The sequence below is a fragment of the Pipistrellus hanaki genome (assembly GCF_964339955.1).
Source record: "Pipistrellus hanaki genome assembly, chromosome: 2".
Taxonomy (NCBI): domain Eukaryota; kingdom Metazoa; phylum Chordata; class Mammalia; order Chiroptera; family Vespertilionidae; genus Pipistrellus; species Pipistrellus hanaki.
In genome coordinates, this window is record NC_140504.1 from 158745246 (window position 1) to 158767577 (window position 22332).

Genomic DNA, 22332 nt, shown 5'->3' on the forward strand with positions numbered 1-22332 from the left:
ATAAGTCTGGCCTCTTAAAACTACTCCTTTTATTAAAGTCCTGTCACACTTCCTAGTATTTTTGTGGGAGAATTCACTGGAGTATGTCAGGAACCAAGTATTTGTTTCCTTCAGCCCTGGCAGTAAATAGTATGCAGTGTTCTTCTTCTTTTGTATTAAAACACACAGCCACATTGGGTATCAAGAAGGCTTCAGTATTTTTCTCTACTTTCCAAGTATGACACAAAAAGTTAGAAATAGAAATAACTTGGAATTTTCTACAATTGATCCTAGTTGTACTTGAGCAGGTAATTTAACCTAATTTTTAGATTTCTCCTCTAAAATTTCTTACCTTGAAAATGATGTTGTGGACATTAAATGGCATGTACATTTCCAAGGATGGTACTTAACATTGTACTTTTTAGTGCCTCAATTCTGGACAAGACATGATAAGGTTCACTGCTTTTGCATTTTGAAACCTAAATATACATACAACTTGAATTATTGTGGCACCAATATGTTACCACCTTCTGAATTAATAAGGGTAAAGCCATTAAATTATACTTACCTAATTAATATTCAGAGGGCCTTGCCGAAACCGGTTTGGCTCAGTGGATAGAGCGTCGGCCTACAGACTGAAGGGTCCCGGGTTCGATTCCGGTCAAGGGCATGTATCTTGGTTGCGGGCACATCCCCTGTGGGGGGTGTGCAAGAGGCAGCTGATCGATGTTTCTCTCTCATCGATGTTTCTAACTCTCTATCTCTCTCCCTTCCTCTCTGTATAAAATCAATAAAATATATTTTAAAAAAATAATAATAATATTCAGAGGGCCTTTGAAGTTGCTTATAAGAAAACATAATGTAAATGCATGCTATAATATATTACAAAAGAAAATTATTTAATCATCTGGAAATTAGTCCTTGTTCTTCAGTAATCTATTTCTGTACTTTTAGTCCTCTGGAAAAAAAACATTAATTCAAAAAATGCCGACTATCTGGCTGCTATATGTCATGTCTCCTACAGGAAGCATGTATATTATTTGAATCTATTCCACAATCTACAGGAGCAGAGGGAGATCAGAGGGCCCGATTTAAATCCTTCCTCTGGCAAATATTATTTTGATTCCACCATCCGGTACAGATGTGAATACCTCAGGTGGCTTCTTCTTAAAATTGCCAGAGGGAAGCAACACTAGTCCTTTCCACTTTTGGCTTCTCCTTCAATCACTTTGGAGTTTTTCTTCTTGCTGCCTCTAACCCCCTTCCACCAATTTTACACTGTTTGTGACCTAGAATGAGGGTGCTGGGTCCCTGAGGTTGTCAGGCAGTTTCCTAATGCTTGTCTCACTTCCTTCAAATCTCTCCCACTTGTCGATGGAAAGACTGTATTCTTCCTACTTGAAGGGAACTCCCTTACAGTTATCCTGAGCTTTTGCTTTCTCAACTGATTATGGTCAGTCCCTCAAGATTCATTTCTTAATGTTTGCAGAAGTTCTTTGGAATTTAGAAAAGCTCTTATAAACATTATCTAGCTTTTAATACTGCTATTTTCTCTGGAACCAAAAAAAAACCCCACACTTTGAAATTCAAAGCTCATGACTTTTTTATACCTGCCCTTTCCTTTCCTGGAGATTGTAAACCTCAAAGATTAACCTTAATAGCCGAAACTGGTTTGGCTCAGTGGTAGAGTGTCGGTCTGCGGACTGAAAGGTCCCGGGTTCGATTCCAAGTCAAGGGCATGTACCTTGGTTGCGGGCACATCCCCAATAGGGGGTGCGCAAGAGGCAGCTGATCAATGATTCTCTCTCATCGATGTTTCTAACTCTATTCCTCTCTTCCTCTCTGTAAAAAATCAATAAAATATATATATAAAAAAGATTTAATAAAAAAAAAGGATTAACCTTAGTAGCAGGAAGGATAAATGAAACAAATTCAGGATAAAGGAAAATACATTAAGAGGTATTGAAGAATATTAGTCTCTTCACTATTAACTAAATCTTTAGAACTTAGAAAATAAAGCTTCCTTAGAATTTGAAACTTTTATTTTACTGATTTAAAAAATCTAGAGTATTAATTATTTATACAGTATTAAGATAGTGGTTCTTAAGGTATGGTCTGGAACTTCTGTGGGAGGGTGCCCCTGAGGCCCTTTCAGGAAGTTCCAGAGTCAAAACTAATTTTATATAAAACCAAATATGATTTGCCTTTCTCACTGTCATTCTCTTGAGAAAGTACAGTGGTTTTCCAGACTACATGCAACGTGATATTGTAAAAGACATGAGAACCTAGGCTTTTTATTAAGCCAGGCATTAAATATGTAAGCATGCCACTACTGTAAAATTTATTCCGAGTTATTTTTATTTATTTATTTTTTTTAAAGGCAATTTCATTTTTTTTTAAAATATATTTTATTGATATTTTACAGAGAGGAAGAGAGAGAGATAGAGAGCTAGAAACGTCGATGAGAGAGAAACATCGACCAGCTGCTTCCTGCACACCCTCCACCGGGGATGTGCCCGCAACCAATGTACATGCCCTTGACCGGAATCGAACCTGGGACCCTTCAGTCCGCAGACCAACGCTCTACCACTGAGCCAAACCGGCTTCGGCAAGGCAATTCCATTTTTTTAAAAAAATATATTTCATTGATTTTGTACAGAGAGGAAGGGAGAGAGATAGAGTTAGAAACATCTATGAGAGAGAGTCATCGATCAGCTGCCTCTTGCACACCCCCAACTGGGGATATGCCCTCAACCAAGGTACATGCCCTTGACCGGAATCGAACCCGGGTCCCTTCAGTCCCAAAGCTGACGCTCTATCCACTGAGCCAAACTGGTCCCGGCCCGAGTTATTTTTAATAAACCTATTTATGTAATGGGTTATTTTGTAAAAATAAGTTGAATTTTTTTAAATAAATTTTTATTGTTCATATTATTACAAATGTTCCTTCCCCTCCACCCCCCCACCATTGCTCTCCTCCACCAGGTTCCCATCCCACCCTCTGCCCTTTCCCCACTCCCCATTGTCCTCATCCATAGGTGCACAGTTTATGTTCAGTCTCTTCCTACATCCCCCTCTCCCCTTTTCCCCAAGAATCGTCAGTTCACTCCCCTTCTATACCTCTGATTCTATTATATTCAACAGTTAATATTGTTCATCAGATTTTTTTTTAATTTCCTTGGTTTTTAGATTCACTTGTTGATAGTTACGTATTTGTTGTTCATAATTTTTATCTTTATTTACTTTCTCTTCTGAAAGAACCCCCTAAAACATTAAATTTCAACTCTTTAATCAGTGGTTCTTAAGCTTTTGAGTTTTAGGACTTTTTTACACTTAAAAATTGAGTATGCAGGAAACTTTTGTTTATGTGAATTATATTTACCATATTAGAAATTAAAACTAAGAAAAATTTAATGTTTTAAACACACCTTGCCTTTTGCCTTTTAATAATTGTATAAAAAAAAAATCTTGTCCTGAAATCTCGCCCATTACCCTTATTTCCTTATTTATCATATCTAATGCTACTATTGCACAAATGACTAAGTGATCAATGCATTTGCTAAAGTGTTTACTGCAATATACTTTAACCTATAGAGGTCTATAAACAGTAATATATGTAAGGCAGACTAATTTGAACATTAATAACAACTTTGGTACAAAAAGTTTTAAAAGTTATTAACTTTTTGGTGGCAAAACTTTGAGGTAACTTTGGCAGAACAAAAAAGTGAAGCGTAATGTACAGAAGTTTGCAAAGTTTGCTTGCTTATAATTATATCCTTTTTCTTCCCAGAGATTCCTTCAGTCGAATGAGCCTGCGCAAAATGGATCTCTAAAATAAACACTTGTTTTTATTAATTTGAAGAGAGCCACATATTCAACATTGAGTGTGACAAGAAGTTAAGATCTATTGAAAAATAAGACTTGGGACTTAAATCAGAAAATCGTAGCATTAATTTACTCAATGAAGAATGCAGTGGCCAAATCAAATGTAGATTGTTGAAGTTTGAGAATCATGGCTATAGCTTCTAATATTCTGGTAATGTGCTGTTATCTTTTTAAAGACATTTTAATGACTCAAGGGTACACTATACATTTATCATTATTTATACCATAGCTAATGTTAATTTTATTTACTTTAAGTTTGTATTTTTTAATTTATATGACCATTTATAATTCATTTTGGAACCATTTTAAATGTAGTAAATGATTATTTTAAAGGTACTATTAAATATGTGAACGTTTACACTAATTTTATTGAGTGGGACTTTTAAAAACTTTCTTTATTGACAAAGGCAAAAAATAAGTTAAGAGTTGATTCAAGAACTAGCATAATGAAAATAAAAATTGACAGTCACTTTATGGCCCCAAAGTTCCAAATTGAATGAATGGGTGAAGACATTGATAACTGGTTTGTGAAGTCTTAAAACTGGTTTCTAAGCTATTTTGCATTTAGACACCAAAAAAGGGGGGATTTAGAATAAATTGCAGAAATAACTTTAAGTACTGGGAAAGCTAACACCAGTGACAGTAGCTTGATCTTTGACTTTCAACTTTATTATACTAATGATAATGGTATCAGTTTAATGACTCTCAGTGACTAAAATGAATGATTTGTTTCAAATTAAACAAGCCAGTCATCAGTTTTTTCGTGACCAAAACTATTACATCATAATGCTATTACACCATAAAAACATGAAGAGCTGCTGTATGATTTTAATTTACCAGCTAAGAAGTTATATTTTTTGATACTTGTATAGATTTTACAAAAATATGCAAAATTGGTTGTTTTAATTGAAGTTAAGAACCAATTAATTTAAAATTTTAACTTTACAAGAAATTCAACAATTTTGGGGGAAATGTATCTCAATTACTTGGCAGATTTTCCCAAGAAAATGAATTAATGCTTTCTGGAAGTGTTTTGACAATGTTTTCTTTGTGTAGTATTATAGATTACAGAAAGTCATCATTTATAATCTATTCCTCTGATCTGACCAGTTACATGAATCACTTAAGAAAGTAAGATCTCCAAAACATCTGATTCTCCTAAGTGCATAGGTGAGGTCAGAGTATCTACCCGCCTCCAACCTACCTTTATAACTGGCAGTATCATCTCAAATTCTTATTTACACCAATCCAAAGACTGAATTATGAAAAGGTTTTTCAGATAAGTCTACAATGTTGGACCACAAGGGGTTAACCAAGAAGTCAACAAGGTATAACTTCAAAAATATATTTGGGGACAAAGGATCTAGATGGACAATAAGGAAAGGCTGGAATTGGACATTCGTTAAAACAAAAAAAAAGGTACATATACTTTTCCATGGGTACGGAAAGTAGGTAGATATAAGGGAGAGGATATTAAACCCCTAGGTCATTTCTCATTAAATTGCATTTATGTAAAATTTGAATAGTTTCAAATGAATCTGTGACAATATCCAGAACTTGAATTCTATGTAATAAAAGGGTAATATGCAAATTTACCCTAAAGGTAAAACAACCATGAATGACCCAACCTTGTGACATGCACTGACCACCAGGGGGCAGATGCTCAATGCAGGAGCTGCCCTCTGGTGGTCAGTGTGTTCCCACAGGGGGAGCTCATCTCAGCATAAGCCAGGGAGCAGGTCTAAGTTGGCAGGTGGACATCCCCCAAGGGCTCCTGGGCTACCAGAGGGATATCTGACTGCCAGCTTAGGTCCAATCCAGGAGCAGGCCTAAGCTGGCAGGTGGGCATCCCCAGAGGCAGTCCAGGCTGAGGGACACACACTGCTGCACCCAACCCATCCCCCACCCCCCGTGTGCACAAATTTTCGTGCACCAGGCCTCTAGTATTTATATAATTATTTAATTAGCTTGCATTACTGATTATTTTCTGACTTCTTACCCTTAAGACAGCAACACTTGGTAACTTACCATGAACACAATTTCCTTTAAACTTTCTCCTATAAGGAATTTATACTAGAGGTTCTTAACCTTGGCTGCCCCTTAAGTATCGGAGGCCTTGAACTGCTCCATCAGCTTATGGGTGGTGTTCAGGCTATTTCTTTTTAAGAGTTCTATTAGTGATTCCTGTTTCATCAGATGGACAATGTTCAGAGCTGTTTCTTAAAAAGTTCTATTAGTGATACTGAATGTAGAATGAGGTGAGCCGTGACTTTTTATATCATACCATCTTATGAAGTATGTAAGACATTATTTAACTACACTGAGTGGCTATATTATTATGATCTCTAAACATATAATAATCTGACCACTCAGTGTATGTGTATAACATATATACATACATATACACACATATATACATACATACATACACACACACACACACACACACACACATATATGAGGCCCAGTGCATGAATTCGTGCATGGGTGGGACCCAGCCAGCCTGGCCAGGGAGAGGGGACATGGGTGGTTGGCCGGCCTGCCTGTTGGTCAAACTCCTGGCCGAGGGGGCAATTTGCATATTAGCCTTTTATTATATAGGATATATACGGTACTGAGTGGCCAGATTATTATGCATTCAGAGATCATAATAATCTGGCTACTCAGTGTATGTAACTAATTGATAGGTACTCTTATTTGTTGAAATGGAATAAAGGTGTTATTCCAATAGTGTATATATATATTTTTTTTAATTGATTTTTTACAGAGAGGGAGAGAGCTAGAGAGCTAGAAACATCAATGAGAGAGAAACACCAACCAGCTGCCTCTTGCACACCCCCTACCGGGGATGTGCCCACAACCAATATATATGCCCCTGACCGAAATCGAACCTGGGACCTCTCAGTATGCAGACCGACGCTCTACCACTGAGCCAAACCGGTTTCAGCCAATAGTGTATATTCTTTAGAATTATTTTTAAATACCAAAAATGTATTTTAACAAGGCATAAGATAATTACAAACTTAATATATTTAAAATGAAAATTTAACGAAGTTTTTGTGTGTGCCCAAGGCATCATCTTAAGTTCTCCAGTTCTAAATTCCATAAAGTTGTATTTCTACTTTAAAGGACTACTAACAATTTTTACTGTACTTCTTTTAAGTATGACAACTTAGATGGACTAAGTAAGCACAATTTGAATTCTACTTCAAAGTTTCTTCATTACAACAGTAAAAAATATTAAGTATTATTAAAGGTAATTATGCCTACTTGCTTTCTTCAATATCACACATATTCTATTATGAGAACCCAGGTGTATTTATGATAAAAATAAGCAAGTTTTTTTTTTTGTTTTTTTTCTTTAATGAGCATTTGTATACATAGTTTTTAAGCATTTAAAATTTTATTGACCTTATTTTTTAAAAAAGTTAAACTTAAGGTCAGACCTCTAAGTTTCATATACTATATACAGATCGTGCAGAATATGACTATGAAGAGATAGATACAAATTAGTCCATGCCCAGAAAGATTTACTAAAGAATCACCTTCATAAGTACATATAAAATTCTTGTGAAGATAGAACTATCCAGGTTTTTTGTGACACTTTCAAAGTGACCCAAGGCACAAAATGTACACATCATTGTGAATATATACATATTCCAGACTTTGTGCCTCTATTACAGCCCATCAAATATTTGGCTTCCTGACTTATAAAAGTAAATGTACTGAAATGATATTCTGCTTAGCTGAAAAACCACAGGACCTATAAACATGTAATTACTCCAAAATTTGGAGATACAAATACAAGCACTTTATTTTAAAAAGCGAACACAAAAAAAGGTGTAAATTCAAAAGTGTTTAAATGCTTCCATTTTGGATAATTCAATTAAGAACCTATACACAAGTTTTCCCCCAGAGATAATACATCACTAGTCTCTACTAAGGAAAATGAATTCTAAAAATTAACATGGTTTTCAGTAATTCAAATTTCACTATACAAAAACCTAGAGACCAATTGTAATCCAACAGCTTTAAAAGATAAGCTAGACTTTTTGATGTAATCAACTTTATCAATGTTTGTCTGGGTCTGTCTTTTTATATATATATATACACACACACATAAGGAAAATGTACACTATAGTTTCTTATAAAATAGCAAATAAGGAGTAGATGTGGGAGATGTAGAAGGGGAAAGAGAATTCAAAAAGTCTTTCTCTTCAGTAACTTTTACTTCAGAATCATCAAAAAGCAACCACTTCCCCTCATACTCCTTTAAGCTTTGCACTACATCTGAAATTTTGTTCTCAAATCCACTCATGTTAATGCTTGTTTGGTCACTGGATTCCTTGTTCCTATCAGACTCATGGGTCCCATTAGTAATGTTAGTCTCAGAATTTCTATTTTCAGCAAATGCTGTGCTGGTACCTTTGTCAGGATTAGCTACTTTGTTGTATAGCTCATAATCTGCTTTGCTCTTTTGTCCTCCAAGAAGTCCAATAGCTTCTGCATTTTTTTTGTTCAAAACTTTACTTGGCTGTGTGTTTCCATTGACTCTAATTGACACTTCATCATCGTAATTTTCAACCACACTTCTTGCTTCATCCTCATTCAGTGGTTCTGGCTTACTCATTTCACACAACTGGTCAAGCACAAAATTTCCCTTATCTAGTTCTAAACTGTTAAGGTCTGTGACTTTGACAGAAGCAGTGTAGTGCCCACTACTAATTGTAATGCCACTATGCATCACAACTGCAAATAATCCATAGCTGTCATTGGTTGGCTTTGTACTCCATTCTTCTAGTGACAATTTAAGAGGTGTCAGTAAAGGAGTGTTGATCTTGGAAAGTCCACCACCATAACAATCAAACCTTTGGAAGAAGAAAAAATAAATAAGGTTTTCTGCTAACACACACATATATATTTTATATACCCAATGTGAAACCAAGTAAGAGTGTCTGAATGAACCCTTAATATTTAGTGTTCCTAAGAGTAAACACAAAATATTAAAAAAAAGACCCCAACTAATATATTAAAAATATTCCCACGAAGAAAAATACTGATTTTGTGCAATAAGAAGATGAAAGGATCATATGTTGTTCTTCTGGGAAGCTCTCATAGTAATTTAAAAAATTCATTAATATAAAAAGGAATAAAATCCACATGTGTACATGTCAGAAAAATTCAGACTATTCAAAATGCAACTGATATTTTATACTTTTTTTAATTGCTTTTAGATATTTAAATTTTCAACTATAGAAGAATCTAATTGCTCAGATTCGTTTGATTTCCTGGCTAACTTTAAAACTAAATAATTTTGCCTTTCTTCTCCCCTTAAAAAAAAACCTTAATGTATATAAAATTTGTTCTCTGCTTTAATCAATTCAACTATATCTGATAAGGAATGAAAAGGTATGAAGAAATCACAGAATATATGTTCATACTGATACATTTTTACAGGGAAACTTGAGAGAACAAACTTTTCTAAGGCAATATTTATAAATTCTATTTTGAACAAAACTTCTTATATAGCATCTCATTTTCTTCAGATAGCTTTTATTTATAATACTTACTCCAAGCCACTAGCAGCAAAACACTTCAAATGAATGGTTATAACTTCAGGCATTTTGTCAAACAAAAGACTTCGTTCAGCTTCAGTATAATGATGGCAATTTTCACAGAAATATTTATCTTCTCCTACAATCCTCTCCACTGAAGCAAACTGTGAAATTGCCCATCTCAGGGTCTTCATTTCTGTTTTTGGCTCTGGAGAAACTACATAAGAGAATCCTTTCACTCACAAATGAAAAATCTGTCCAACATTTAAAAATAAAACCATGAAGTTCTATATTCAAAATTAGCATCAAATTTCAACTTACTAATCCTTCCAATAATAAAGACAATAACTAATTTCAGAAATTATTAAGTTCTCCCTCAGCAGTGCACGTCTTTTAAATATTTGTATTTGATCAGCCAAAAAACATTTAGATGCTAGTCAGAAAGAATGTTAGACAAACCAAGTCTCTGGCTCAGTATAAGACAGACTTTAGTTTATATTTAACTAGAGGCCCGATGCACAAAATTTGTGCAAGGGGCTCGGTCCTCACAGCTGCAGCAGCTTGCCTCAGCATTGCAGACCCACTTAGTCCAGGAGATTGTCTGGCTGTCTGGTCTAATTAGCATATTATGCTTTTATTATTATAGATAACCAATTTCCAATATCTGAGCAGGTAAATCAGTCTCATGATCATTTCCTGTAACATTTCCATACTTTTTGTCATTTAAACTAGACAAAGCATCGTGTTAACAATATCCTCAGTAACTGAAACCGGTTTGGCTCAGTGGATAGAGCGTTGGCCTACAGAATGAAAGGTCCCGGGTTCAATTCTGGTCAAGGGCACGTACCTTAGTTGCGGGCACGTCCCCAGTGAGGGGTGAGCAAGAGGCAGCTGGTCGATGTTTCTCTCTCATCGACGTTTCTAACTCTCTATCCCTCTCAATTCCTCTCTGTGTAAAATCAATAAAATATATATTTTTTTAAATCCTCAGCAGCTCTGAGAAATTCAGGTACCCAAATGTTAACTTATCAAAACATTTCATTTTATCATCATATTCTACATATCAAAAAAAAAAAAAAATGCCACATTTCCCAAATGCTAACTATTGACAAGTGAAGCTATATAAGCAGACTTTATTATACAAAAGAAACTAAAAAACAATTTCTCAATAATTATACAAACTACTAAATTGCTGTAATTATTTCAGTCCTTACAAATACTCCAGTTTTTGCTTACTTTCAGAACTCTCCTCTACTTTGGAAAGCTCATCTTCTTGTACTGGCACACTGATGTCTTGAAAATCTTCTCTTCTTTCTGTTAAACTTTCACATTCTAAGCAACGAGTCCTTAATACCAGCTGACCTTGAAATAACTTCTCTACAAGCTCAAAACCAATTTGCTCTGTGCCTAAAACAAAAATAGGAAAATATAAGTATATATTAGTTTTTCAGCATAGCCCAAGTAACCAATATTCATTTAAAGCACGTGAATAAAAAGCTGAATTTCAAATCTCAACCTGCTTATTAGCATTAAAAGGTGCCTTATTTATTTAATGTAAATTCTGTAAAGGTAGTTTAGAATACAAATTACTGTTGTCTCTAAATAAAGGAAGTCATAACTATGTCTTCATAATTGCTACCCCCTAGAGCAGGGGTCTTCAAACTATGGCCCGAGGGCCACATGCGGCCCGCAGAGGAGTCTGATCCGGCCCGCCAGGTTTTTTGGGCAGTGAGCGCAGCCGAGGTGTTACAGTAGGAATTAGTAGTTCATATAGTCCGGCCCTCCAGCTCTCTGAGGGACCGTGATCTGGCCCCCACTTTAAAAAGTTTGAGGACCCCTGCCCTAGAGTAACTCTAAAATAAGGATGACACTTAGTAAAACCATAACCACATCAATACTAGTTTCCCTGAGAGCTGCAGATCTGGAAGAAGGTAGGTAGAAATTCAGTCCAAGTATGGTGCACCTGCTTGGTTCTCTCCTTTAAAACTGCATTTCACTAAATGCATTACCTTTCATGTGTTTATGGCAAATATTGCTTATATAAAGGTTTATATCCTTTCCATTAAAATTTATTAAACTCCCTTAGTTTATAATAAACTAACATTACCTTAAGATTGAGATTTATATAAACACATAGCAGTGCTTAAAACACCACCATTCAAAGTATTAAATTTTTTTTAAACGTCAGCCAGATTTATATTATACTGTACATATATCTAAGAGACTAGTTCTAATTCTTCAACTGTTAACCTGCCTAGCTATCAATGTCTAAGAATAAATTATACTGACCTTTGTTTACGGGCTTAACTTCATTATCATTAATGGACTTAACATTATTTCCTGGAGATTCAAGTCCACAGCCATTAATTGTGTTATCATTTTCACACTTCCCAGAGTCCTCTTCAAGATCATATTCATTTTCTTTAGATTGTCCTTTGGATCCTTGGTTTATTTTCCCCAGACTACAGAATTTAGAAAGGATGCTGGGTTGCTTAGTTGCAGACTTTAACCAACTTATTTTAACTTTTGATTTTTTCTGTGAGGGTCTTGCACTCTCATTTTCAGGAATGCACTTAGCGACTATTTTAGGAGGAATCTCTAGTATATCACCTGTAGCTTTTCTTTTTGATCTAGTTTGTCTCTGGTTCTCTTCCAATGACTGGTGTTCCTTGGATACCTTAACTTTTTTCTTCATATTACTAAATTCAGTGTCACTTTTTCTTTTCCCATTTCCTTTTGGGAGTTTTTCTTTACAGTCTTCAGAATGCCCCATATTGTCCATCTCTGTGCTATTAACTCCATTAATTTCTTCTCTCTGACGAGGATTTTCTTCTACCTTGTTAGAGAATTCTGCCACATTTTTTACTTCTTCTTTTTTTAGGAGTTGGCATGTTTCTTGAATGTTTCCCAAAATACACTGTAACACTTCCTGTGCATCATGCTGTAGATATCCTTCATACATGGGGTTGAGTTCCCTATTAAAAAAAAAAATTCCCATTTCATATATTGTACTTTTAAAGATACAATACAAATAAGAAAACTTTCCTATATAAAAACAAGAGGCCTGGTGCATGAAATTCCCACACTGGGGTGGGGGGGAAGTCCCTCAGCCTGGCCTGTACCCTCTCGTGGTCCAAGAGCCCTTGCTCCTTACCGCCCTCCTGCTTGCTGTTCCTTGCGCTGCCAGAGATTGGAGAGGCTCCCACACTCACCAGCCATGAGCCTGTGGGAGCACAATGACCACCAGGGGGCAGCTCCTGCATTGAGTGTCTGCCCCTTGGTGGCCAGTGTGTATCACAGTGACTGGTCGTTCCACCATTCAGTTGACTTGCATATTAGCCTTTTATTATATAGGATTTAATATTTACAGGGATACCATAGCTTTACTTTTTCATTTTTATTATTTTTTAAATTCCTCACCCAAGAATATGCTTTCACTGAGTTTTAGAGCGAGGAAGGGAGAGAGAAACATTAATCAGTTGACTCTTATATGCACCCCAACCGGGAATCAAACCTGTAACCTTTTGGTGTATGGAATGACTCTCCAATCAAATGATCTACCCAGCCAGGGCCATAACTGTATTTTTTAAATCTAAAAACATACATTCAGTTATAAATGAGAAACTTTCAAACTTATTCTTAGATCTAGCTGGTTTGGCTCAGTAGAAAGAAGGGTCCTGGGTTCGATTCCAGTCAATGGTACATGCCTGGATTGTGGGCTCTATCCCCAGTAGGGTGGTGTGCAGGAGGCAGCCAATCAATGATTCTCTCTCATCATTGATGTTTCTCTCTTCCTTCCTCTTTAAGGCAATACAAATATATATTTTTTTAAATAACAAATACAATTATTTTTTCAAAATTGCTCTTAGTCACCATGCTACACTGCCTCTTACCAAACATACAGCAATGTATTACACCTAGGTCCATTCCTAAACCAAATGAGAAGATAATTTTATTTTAAAAGACTTAGCCTATAACATTTTAAATAAAGCTATTTTATATATAGGATAAAGTTTTATTTTTAAAGACAATACTACAAAGAAACCTAATCCAGTTAATGGCTCTAAGTACACACAACAAAAAATATTTGGAATTCTTATGCATATTTTGAATACAAACCTACAATTCATAATCTGAAATCTTTATGACAAAATATGTTTGGGAATTCAGAATTTTTCAGATTAAAAAAGACAATATAACACATAATATATATCACCAACATAAGGGACACTATCCTCTAAGCCAGTGTTTCCCAAACTTTTGACATATGTGTGCCCCTTCTATAATTTTCGTAACGCTGAGTACCCCTCGTACTCATGAGAAAGTAGAATTAGGCACAGCTAAGCACGGTGCAGTGCATATCCCCACCAAACTCTTCCCGTACCCCTGGGGGTACATGTACCACACTTTGGGAAACACTGCAAGCAAACACATTACTATTTCTATTTTAAAAATGTATGGATCTTCGTATTACAGGTAATACGAAGGAAGACTAAAAACTCATATACATTTGGGTTTAATGAGTTTAATACCAAACTTATGAAAAGTTTTCCATTTTGAGTCTCTAGGATAATAAGGACTATAAATATGTAGTTTCTATTTTTTTTTTTTTTTTGCCCTTTATTACACCCCCATTTGTCCATGTATCGCACCCCTCCAAGGAAAAGAAGTAGCTAAATTAGAATCCTAAAATTATATTACAGGCTATACCTGAGTGTGTTAAGTAATCGCCTTGGCTGTGTAGCAAGTTCATCAGTATATTTTTCTGGGTTTAAAAGAAAACTAGCTTGAAGTTGTTCAACTGAAATGATTAAGGACTGTAAACTGCATATTAGTTCATAATTTGCCAAAGAATCTTCTTTACAATTTCCCTGTCAAGAAAGAAACACACAAATCAGTTTTATGAACAAATTAAGTACCTTTGTCTCACTAGACAAAACTAGTTTTTTTAAATTTAACTTCATTACAGCACTAATTTTATGGAGGTATACAAATAAACTTTTAAAATTTGGGGTTTTTTTTATTATGTGGATAATGGTTTTCTAAGTTACTTGTATTTTTAAAGTGAGTCAATAGGAAAAACAATAAATGAGTGTGACAGGTGATACAAAGGTATGATAAATTGTGATGGTGGGTATACAAAGACAATGTTTACTGGTAAACAATAAGTTAAAGGCCTGGAGAAGACACTCAGTAAAAGGGAATAATCTAGTTAGCTACCCTGCAAGAATGACAAATAATTCCTTTTCTGACCGTAAACTACTAAGAAATTCAATTCTAAGTTATAGTTTAACTAAGAAATAATCTTTGTCATCCTCTTCCCAAATCCTCTGTGCATCTAATTATTTTTTATTATGAAGCAAGTGAGTTTCCATTTATTTTTATATTTTGTTACTTTTATATTTTACCTTTTCTTTTTGATTGGCTTCATCTTTAAGAGCTTCTTTCTTCCTTGAAATAATATTAAATAAGTGCTTCACTCCAGATTTAAAACCAGGACAAAAATATAATACCTATAAAAAGTGAAACTGAGTGTTTACTGAACATACAACAATAATATAGCAATTAAGGTTATTCAAACACTATCATGCTTTTTAAGTAACGCACTTTAAAATGTGCATTACTGAAAATTCTGAGATTATGACTTGTGTCAAAAAATTGTTCTCGCCCTAGCCAGTTTGGCTTAGCGTCATCTGCAGACTGAAGGGTCCCGGATTTGATTCTGGTCAAGGGCACGTATCTCAGTTGTGGCTCAATCCCTGGCCCTGATTGGGGCCCTGCGGACAGCAGCCAATCCATGTGTCTCTCTCACATCAATGTTTCTATCTCTGTCTCTACCTCTCTCTTCCACTCTCTAAAAACCAATGGAAAAACATCCTACGGTGAGGATTTATTTCATCATTGTAGCTCACTCACTCTCTTCCTTCACTGGCAATAAAGCACTGAGCCTGAGCAGATATTGCTAAGACTTATGGTGGTAAGAACACAACATAAAACAGATATGGTTCCAAGGGTAAATACTTATCACCATAGCACCAGGAATTGAGAAAAAGTAAACGTCTGGCATCTTCCACTTAACTAAGGACTACTCAATTATGCTCTCCCAATTTTAAAGCATCACTTTCTCTTACCCCAAAGGAAGGTTACGTATAACATATAACTTAGAATAAGGATCATTATTCTTATTGTAGCCCATTCTAGTTTATTTACAATCAAATGCAAAGATATTATGGACAATTAAAATACTCTAATGATCTGAAATTCTCAGAAGCATTAAATGTTTTGTCATTCTTTGCCTACTAAGGTTTTATTATATATCAAAATTGTCAACTTACCTGAAGTATGCTATTAAGATAACAAGTATTGCCAAGATTATTTAGCCCCACAAATGGTAACAAGTTTTCTCTCTTCTCACAATTCATAGGTGAGGACTGTGCCGCAGGAACAACTTGATCACTATTAAGTATAGAGCAGAGAAGATATAATGAAATAGTATCTTAGAGAAAGCAGAAATATTACTTCCCTAGATTTAGTCTTTGTTCCCAAAAGTTGTATAATCTGAAAACCAAATGGATTTTTCTCAAATGACATTTTAAGGTGAAAAATCTGCTATACACCCAGAATACAAATTTTATAAGCACTTTAAAATTATTACAATTAAGATACCTCAAAGTTAATACCATCAAGAGGCTATTAATCCTATTTTATAGAGCAGAAAACTGAGTAGTTCACAGTTTTTTGTTAAGCCATCATAACACTTTTATCAAGTACAGCTGACTCTGGAACAATGCAGGGTGTGCTTTTGGAGGTGTGGGGGGCAGGTAGAGGTTCTGACCTCCACAACGCATGGTTGAAAATTCCCCTAGCTTTTGACTCCCCCAAAACTTAACTACTCATAGCCTACCAGAAGCCTTACTAGGGAAAAAAATTAGTCAATCAACATATTTTGTATGTTATGTGTATTATATATAAACTGCATTTTTATAATAAAGTAAACTAGAGAAAAGAAAAATGTTGAGGAAAATACATTTATGGTATTTATTGGGGGGGGAAAAAACCAGTACACATGGACTCACACAATTCAAACCCACATTCAAGGATCAATTGCAGTTTAACTCTGAATAGAAACCTGGGAATAACTTGACTATGACAATATTTGGGAGAAGCTTCACTAAGTTAGATTCTATTAATAAAATAAGAGGAGTCCTAGCTGGGTCGGCCTGCGGAGTGAAGGGTCCCGGGTTCGATTCCAGTCAAGGGCACATGTACCTGGGTTGCAGGCTCAATTCCCCATCTCCAGCATGTGTGGGATGCAACCAATCAATGTGTCTCTCTCACATCGATGTTTTTTTGTCTCCCTCCCTTCCCCTCTCTAAAAATCAATGGGAAAATATCCTCAGGTGAGGATTAACACACACCCCCCAAAAAAAAAGTAAGAGGAAAAAAGAATCTATGAAGAGAATTACATAGTTGTCCTGCACTTGAAATGAATTAAGTTTATTACTTTAACAAGCAGAGAGTCATTGTAGCATTTTTATTTTATGGCTGCTATTACCCTAACACCTCAAAGTATTTCTAGGCATGAATGCTGGTAAACAAAAGCTTCACACACAACCTCCTAAGCTGATTATTGGTTAATATTAGGAAATTACACATAAAACCATATCTACTGAAGTCATATAGAAGAGTACCTATCTGTTGAATAGGGGGCCAGTGTAGACTCCAACTGGAGCAACTATTGATAGAATAAAGTATTTTATTTTGTTCTACTTTCCTTTTAGTCACCAAAGGATTACTATCAAAAGCATTTGTTTTTAATTTTATTTAAAATAAATTTGCCACTGTACATCTCCAATAGGTTTGCAATTCATATATCAGGTATGACTGTTAATAAAGTTTAAGTATCTCAGGTAACTGTCAAGTACAGTATTCTTTAAAAAAAATCATTTATTTACCCATACACTGTGTTGTACTACAAAACAAACAAGTTTACATTAAAAGCAGTGTCAGTGTATAAATATTTATGCAAGTTAGTCAAATTGGCTGAGCACAATGTAAATGAGTTAACATGGGTATGATCCTTAAGGGAACCACCACTAGTTTTACTGTTTTCACTATATACTGTTAGACTTGTCTCACAAATAAGAGGGTGGTTTTTTGTGTTTGTTTGTTTTTTGTGGGTGTGTGTTTGTTGTTGTTTTTTTTGTTTGTTTTTGTTTTTGCTTCTATGGATTATCAGGTAGGGATATCTGAAGATATCGATCTAATTTCACCAGTTTTTCCTTGATGTAGAATTTTATAAGTACAGAAATATACCTACGATACCTACATTTCAGATCCTCTATAATCAGAAGAAACCTTTTCTTCATTTTCTTGAGAATCTGTGAAATCCAAGGCTCTCTTAGTTTCCTTCTTCTGAAAAAACTTCAAGGAAAGTCTGTTTTTCTTTGATGGACTACCTCTTGAAAGCCCATTACTTTCATTAGGTATGACACCAGGCATTTTTTCTTCAAATATCAAAGAGTTTACAAATACTGATTTACATATGGACGTTATAATCACCAATCATATCTGTGAATCACAAAAAAGTTTTCAGTTATCAGCTACAGTCAATAAAATAACATTTAAAAACAAACTTATAAGGAATAATTACTAATTAGGACTTCATATTTACTAAACAATAATTACTAATTAGGACTTCATATACCTAATGCCTGGCAATAATAAATGCTCAGTGTTCTATTGCCTGCTATTTGCCCTAGCTTTCTTACAAAACAAAAAGTATCAGATAGCTCCACCGGTGTGGCTCAGTGATTGAGCATCCATCCACCCATGTACCAGGAGGTCCTGGTTCCATTCCTGGTCAAGGGCATAAGCCCAGATTGTGGGCTCACTCCCCAATAGGGGGCGTGCAGGAGGCAGCCAATCAATGATTCTCTCATTTATGTTTCTATCTCTCCCTCTCCCTTCCTCTCCCGGAAATCAATAAAAACTTTCTTTTTTAAGTAGTGGAGGAAATAATTTTTTTTAGCCTGCATTAGAGTAAGGGTCACCTCACAAAAGACCTCATTTTAGTAGACTTACAGTAGATTAACAAGTAAAAACATTTTTATTAACTTTCTAATTCACTCAAAAAATATTGACTGAGCAACTATCATCTCTAATTTACAAAATAGAGAGTGGGAAAAGGAGGGATGGATGGAAAAATCAAAGGATGCTAGAATAAGTTTTCCTTCCAAGGTCTTTTCTACTTAATATAAACACATGAAATAAAGTTTCTAAAAAGTACCTTTAAAATGTAATTTGAATAGAAGAAAAGGCATAAACCTGGTGGTGGTATAGCTAAAAACTTGAGTGAAAAGTAAGAGAACAAATGAAAATTGGGATAAGTGAGCAACTTTGTGTATATAACATTCTTATGCACTAGAAGCAATATACTACTAATTTTCTGAACATTTGTTAAAGTACATTTTTTAAAATAATGCTTTAGGTGGGGGAGGGGGGTGATTTGGCTTGCCTTTTGCTATTTTTCTTGCCAGTTTTAAAGTAAAACTTTTAGGTTAAAAAAATGGCACTACTGCGGTGAAAGCCTGAGGGCAGGGTGGGTGGGGACGGGAGGGGGAGGAAGGAATCGATGGGAGGGAAAGGGGACAACTGTAATACTTTCAACAATAAAGATTTTTTAAAAATAAATTAAAAGGCACTATTTGTGTAGTTACTTTATATATTAATCCTGTTTTTCATTAGGATATCTGGAGGGGTGGGGAAGATTATCTAAATTAATTAGAAACCAAAAGCTCAGCCAACAACTTTCAAATATAGAGTAATACTACGAACTAACAAAATTCACTCGCATTCCATCTTTACTAAGCATTTCCCTGGAATCTTCTGATCTAGGAATTCACAACACTGAAATCGGCAGTGAAACCACATTTTTGAGACTCAAACCCAGGAATGTGGAAAGCTGACCAATTTCCCCATCCCCGCCTCCAGTTCAACCCGCCCGCCGGGCCACTGAACGCTACTGACAAACGCTAACGTGAGTGACACGCCGGCCGCGCTCGGTTGTCAGGTGCCTCCAGGCATTCCAAAGGTTTTCCTCGGGAGCCAATTCTAAGAAACGACAGAAACTGGGCTAAGAAACGGAGAAACCGGACTTGAGCAGATATTAGAAAAACTGATCAAGCCGCTGGAATAACGGATTATCAACCAGTCCTGGCTCCCTCCAAGTAATAGGATTAAACCTTGAACATTAATGAGACTATAACATTTCTTGCTCTTGGCTTCCCTTAACACTGGGGGGTTATTACGTTTAAAAAAACAAAAAAAAAAGTCTCTCTCGTAACAAATGACAGCGTTGACCACTCAGTCCCACTAAGTTTTAAAAGTTCTCTCCTCTATAAAATGTCGCGACTCGATTTCCAATTTTTCCAAGAAAAAATGCAAAAACAATAACACCTTCGACAAAGGCGTAAGGCACGTAGCGTTCCAAATACTTCTAAGACAGATGAAAACAAACTGCGTGTAACACTGAGCAGTTATGCACACAGGACGACCGACGTCAGTGTTGCTCCTGAATCCCAGCCCTTCCGCGAGCGCACAGCCACGGGGGAGAGGCCGAGGTTGCGCGGCGGTCGGTGCGGGTCCCAGCCCGAGGCCCGGCCGGGGGCTGGCGGCGGCCGGAACCCCGGCTCCCGGCGCCCACGCTGGTGGGGACGGCCGGCCGGTGCGCGCCCAGCCCGCCCGCACCTGCTCTCCCGGGTCCCGCCGCGGCGGGAGGGGGCGCCCCGGCCGGTGCCCAGGGGCAGCTCCGCCCGGGGCGCAGCATCCACCCGGCCCGGGGAGGTCCCCCGCGCACCGGCGCCGGCGTCCCAGGGAAGCCCGGCTCCGGAACCGGCCCAACTCGCGTCGCCCCCGGCAACGGCCTCTCCCCGCCAGGCCCTCCTTACCTGCTCATGGCCCCCAGCGAGGTCCGCGGCGGTGACGCCGGCTGGTCCAACCGGGACGAGTGTGGGTGCGACCCCGAGGAGACTTCGTCCCGAGCCCGCAGAGTCCCCGGTCCGAGAAAAAGCTGGATACAGATCGCCCTCCCCGCGGGGGAGTGACCATTCGCTTTCAAGAGCGGGAGCCCGGGGCGCCGCTAGGTCCTGCCTCGCGCCGGCACCAACTACATCCCCGGAGCGGTGCCCGCCGGCCCCGGGACGGTACGGAGCGCGGAGAACAAGTCCCGCTGGCGAAGTGCCTCCGCCGCTAGGGTCGTCCCCACTCCACCACCGAGGGGAACTTGGCGCGTTTTCCTCCGCCTCAGGACCCCCGTGTTTCAGCCTCCGCCCGCGCCAGCGCTGCGATTGGCGGAGGTGCCCTTCGGAAATGCCGGTTCCAGTCTCCTCGAGGCACAGACGCGGAAGACAGGAGCCGCCCCGCGACCTCCGCTAGCCCCCCGGCACGCACGTGCACCGGAACCAGCTGGAACGGTAGTTTCCCCCCAAGACCGTAACGGGCTCCGCAGTTTCAAACAGCGCAGGCATCGGCGCGGGCAGCCCGCGCGGGTCCTCGCGGAGGGCGCGCGCGAGGCGCCGGGGGCCGGGCTGGCGCGCTGAAGCCTCACACCTCCCCGCCCTCCCGCCCCCGCCCTGTTTTAACCATTCGTGCACGCCAGTGGCCCCTGGAAAGCGGACGACGACGGGTCGGGAGACGGGACAGAGAGGAGACGGGACGGGCTCCTTTGCGGAGATGGAGCCGCCAGGTGCTCAAATCCACCAATCCGTGAACAAGCCCCCAACCCGGCTCCCCCGCCCCCAGCCTCCGGTCGGAAAGAGCCAATCAGAAGTGCCCGGACAAAGAACCCGCTGAGTGGGCGGGAGGGGTGGGGGGAGGGAGTCCAGCCAATACCGGGAAGAAAGGATTAACCAATGTCACCCCAATACATTCAATAAAAATAAAACTTTAAAAAAAAAAAAAAAAAAAGGAGGGCTCCAGCCAATCATTGCTGGACGTACAGAGTGTTTTCAGGAGCCGCTCGCCTCCTCCAGCTCTCATTGGCGCTCGAGGGCGCGCTTCGCCGCCGCCGACTGTTAAGTTTCGCTGCGCGCTTTGCGGACCCGCCCGGCCGCCGGGGGCGCGGCTTCCGGCGCCGGGCCCTCCCGCAGGCCCCGCCCCCTCCCCCGTGCGCGCCGGGCGGGGTCCCCGGGAAACTAGTTTCAGAAAATGGCCGCCCTGCTCGCTCTCCGGTGGGCGCCGGCGTCAGGTTCTCTTTGCACCCGCAGCCCGGCCCCAGGCCTGTCCAGTAAAAACAAGGGCTGACGTGGGTAACAGTACGTCCTCAGTAGGATACGGTAGAGCCCCTTCTTCAGTTCCCCCACTCTTTTTTTTGCCTGTTTACACCTTTCCCTTAAAATAGCATTTACTGTCTGGGTTCTGGCTGGGAGAGCTGCAAAGGACTCCTGCGGGAGCCGCTGCGAAAGGGTCCAAACACGGTGAGGCAGTGTTTGCGTGCTTTGTGAGGTGCAGGGTAAAGTTCAGACCCAATTCATTGAATCAAGCAGGTCTTGGCGCTTACTGTGTGCCATATATATAATTTTTTTTTTTTTTTAAGATTTTGATTTAGAGGGATAGAGATAGAAAAGTCAATCAGCTGCCTCCTGTACACCCCCTACTGGGGATGTGCCCACAACGAAGGTACATGCCATAGACCGGAATCAAACCTGGAACCATTCAGTCCGCAGGCCAGCGCTCTATCCACTTAGCCAAATTGGTTTCGGCTAGCTGATACCAATTTTGGAGCTCAATGGATCGATTCTATCAGGAGATATAAATTTGGGAGGACCAAATGGTATTTTAAACCGTGAGACTAGGAGAAATCACCTAGAATTATGATATTCATCCTAAAAAATCTGCAGGAGATTGATTACCC

General features: G+C 38.5%; 3 protein-coding genes across 9 annotated transcripts in view; 1 reads left to right on the forward strand and 2 right to left on the reverse strand.

Moving 5' to 3' along the window:
* Nucleotides 1-4892, forward strand: part of DOCK7 (dedicator of cytokinesis 7) — a 170096-nt gene extending 165204 nt beyond the window's left edge. For all 7 annotated transcript variants that reach the window (XM_084876068.1, XM_084876069.1, XM_084876070.1 and 4 more), the window contains one exon: nt 3770-4892. In XM_084876068.1, coding sequence (XP_084732194.1) covers nt 3770-3812 — 43 coding nt within the window. In that variant the 3' untranslated portion in view covers nt 3813-4892. The remainder of the gene's footprint in view (nt 1-3769) is intronic.
* PATJ (PATJ crumbs cell polarity complex component) overlaps nt 1-22332 on the reverse strand; it is a 762329-nt gene that overhangs the window by 231894 nt on the left and 508103 nt on the right. The gene's annotated exons all lie outside the window — the stretch shown is intronic.
* USP1 (ubiquitin specific peptidase 1) lies at nt 7246-21303 on the reverse strand. The gene is made up of 9 exons (XM_084876083.1): nt 20369-21303; nt 17749-17990; nt 15755-15875; nt 14828-14932; nt 14130-14290; nt 11709-12394; nt 10656-10826; nt 9435-9636; nt 7246-8732 (listed from the first exon to the last, which is right to left on the reverse strand). Exons 2-9 carry the CDS (start codon nt 17919-17921, stop codon nt 8000-8002), a joined length of 2352 nt encoding a protein of 783 aa, XP_084732209.1. The 5' UTR covers nt 17922-17990; nt 20369-21303; the 3' UTR covers nt 7246-7999.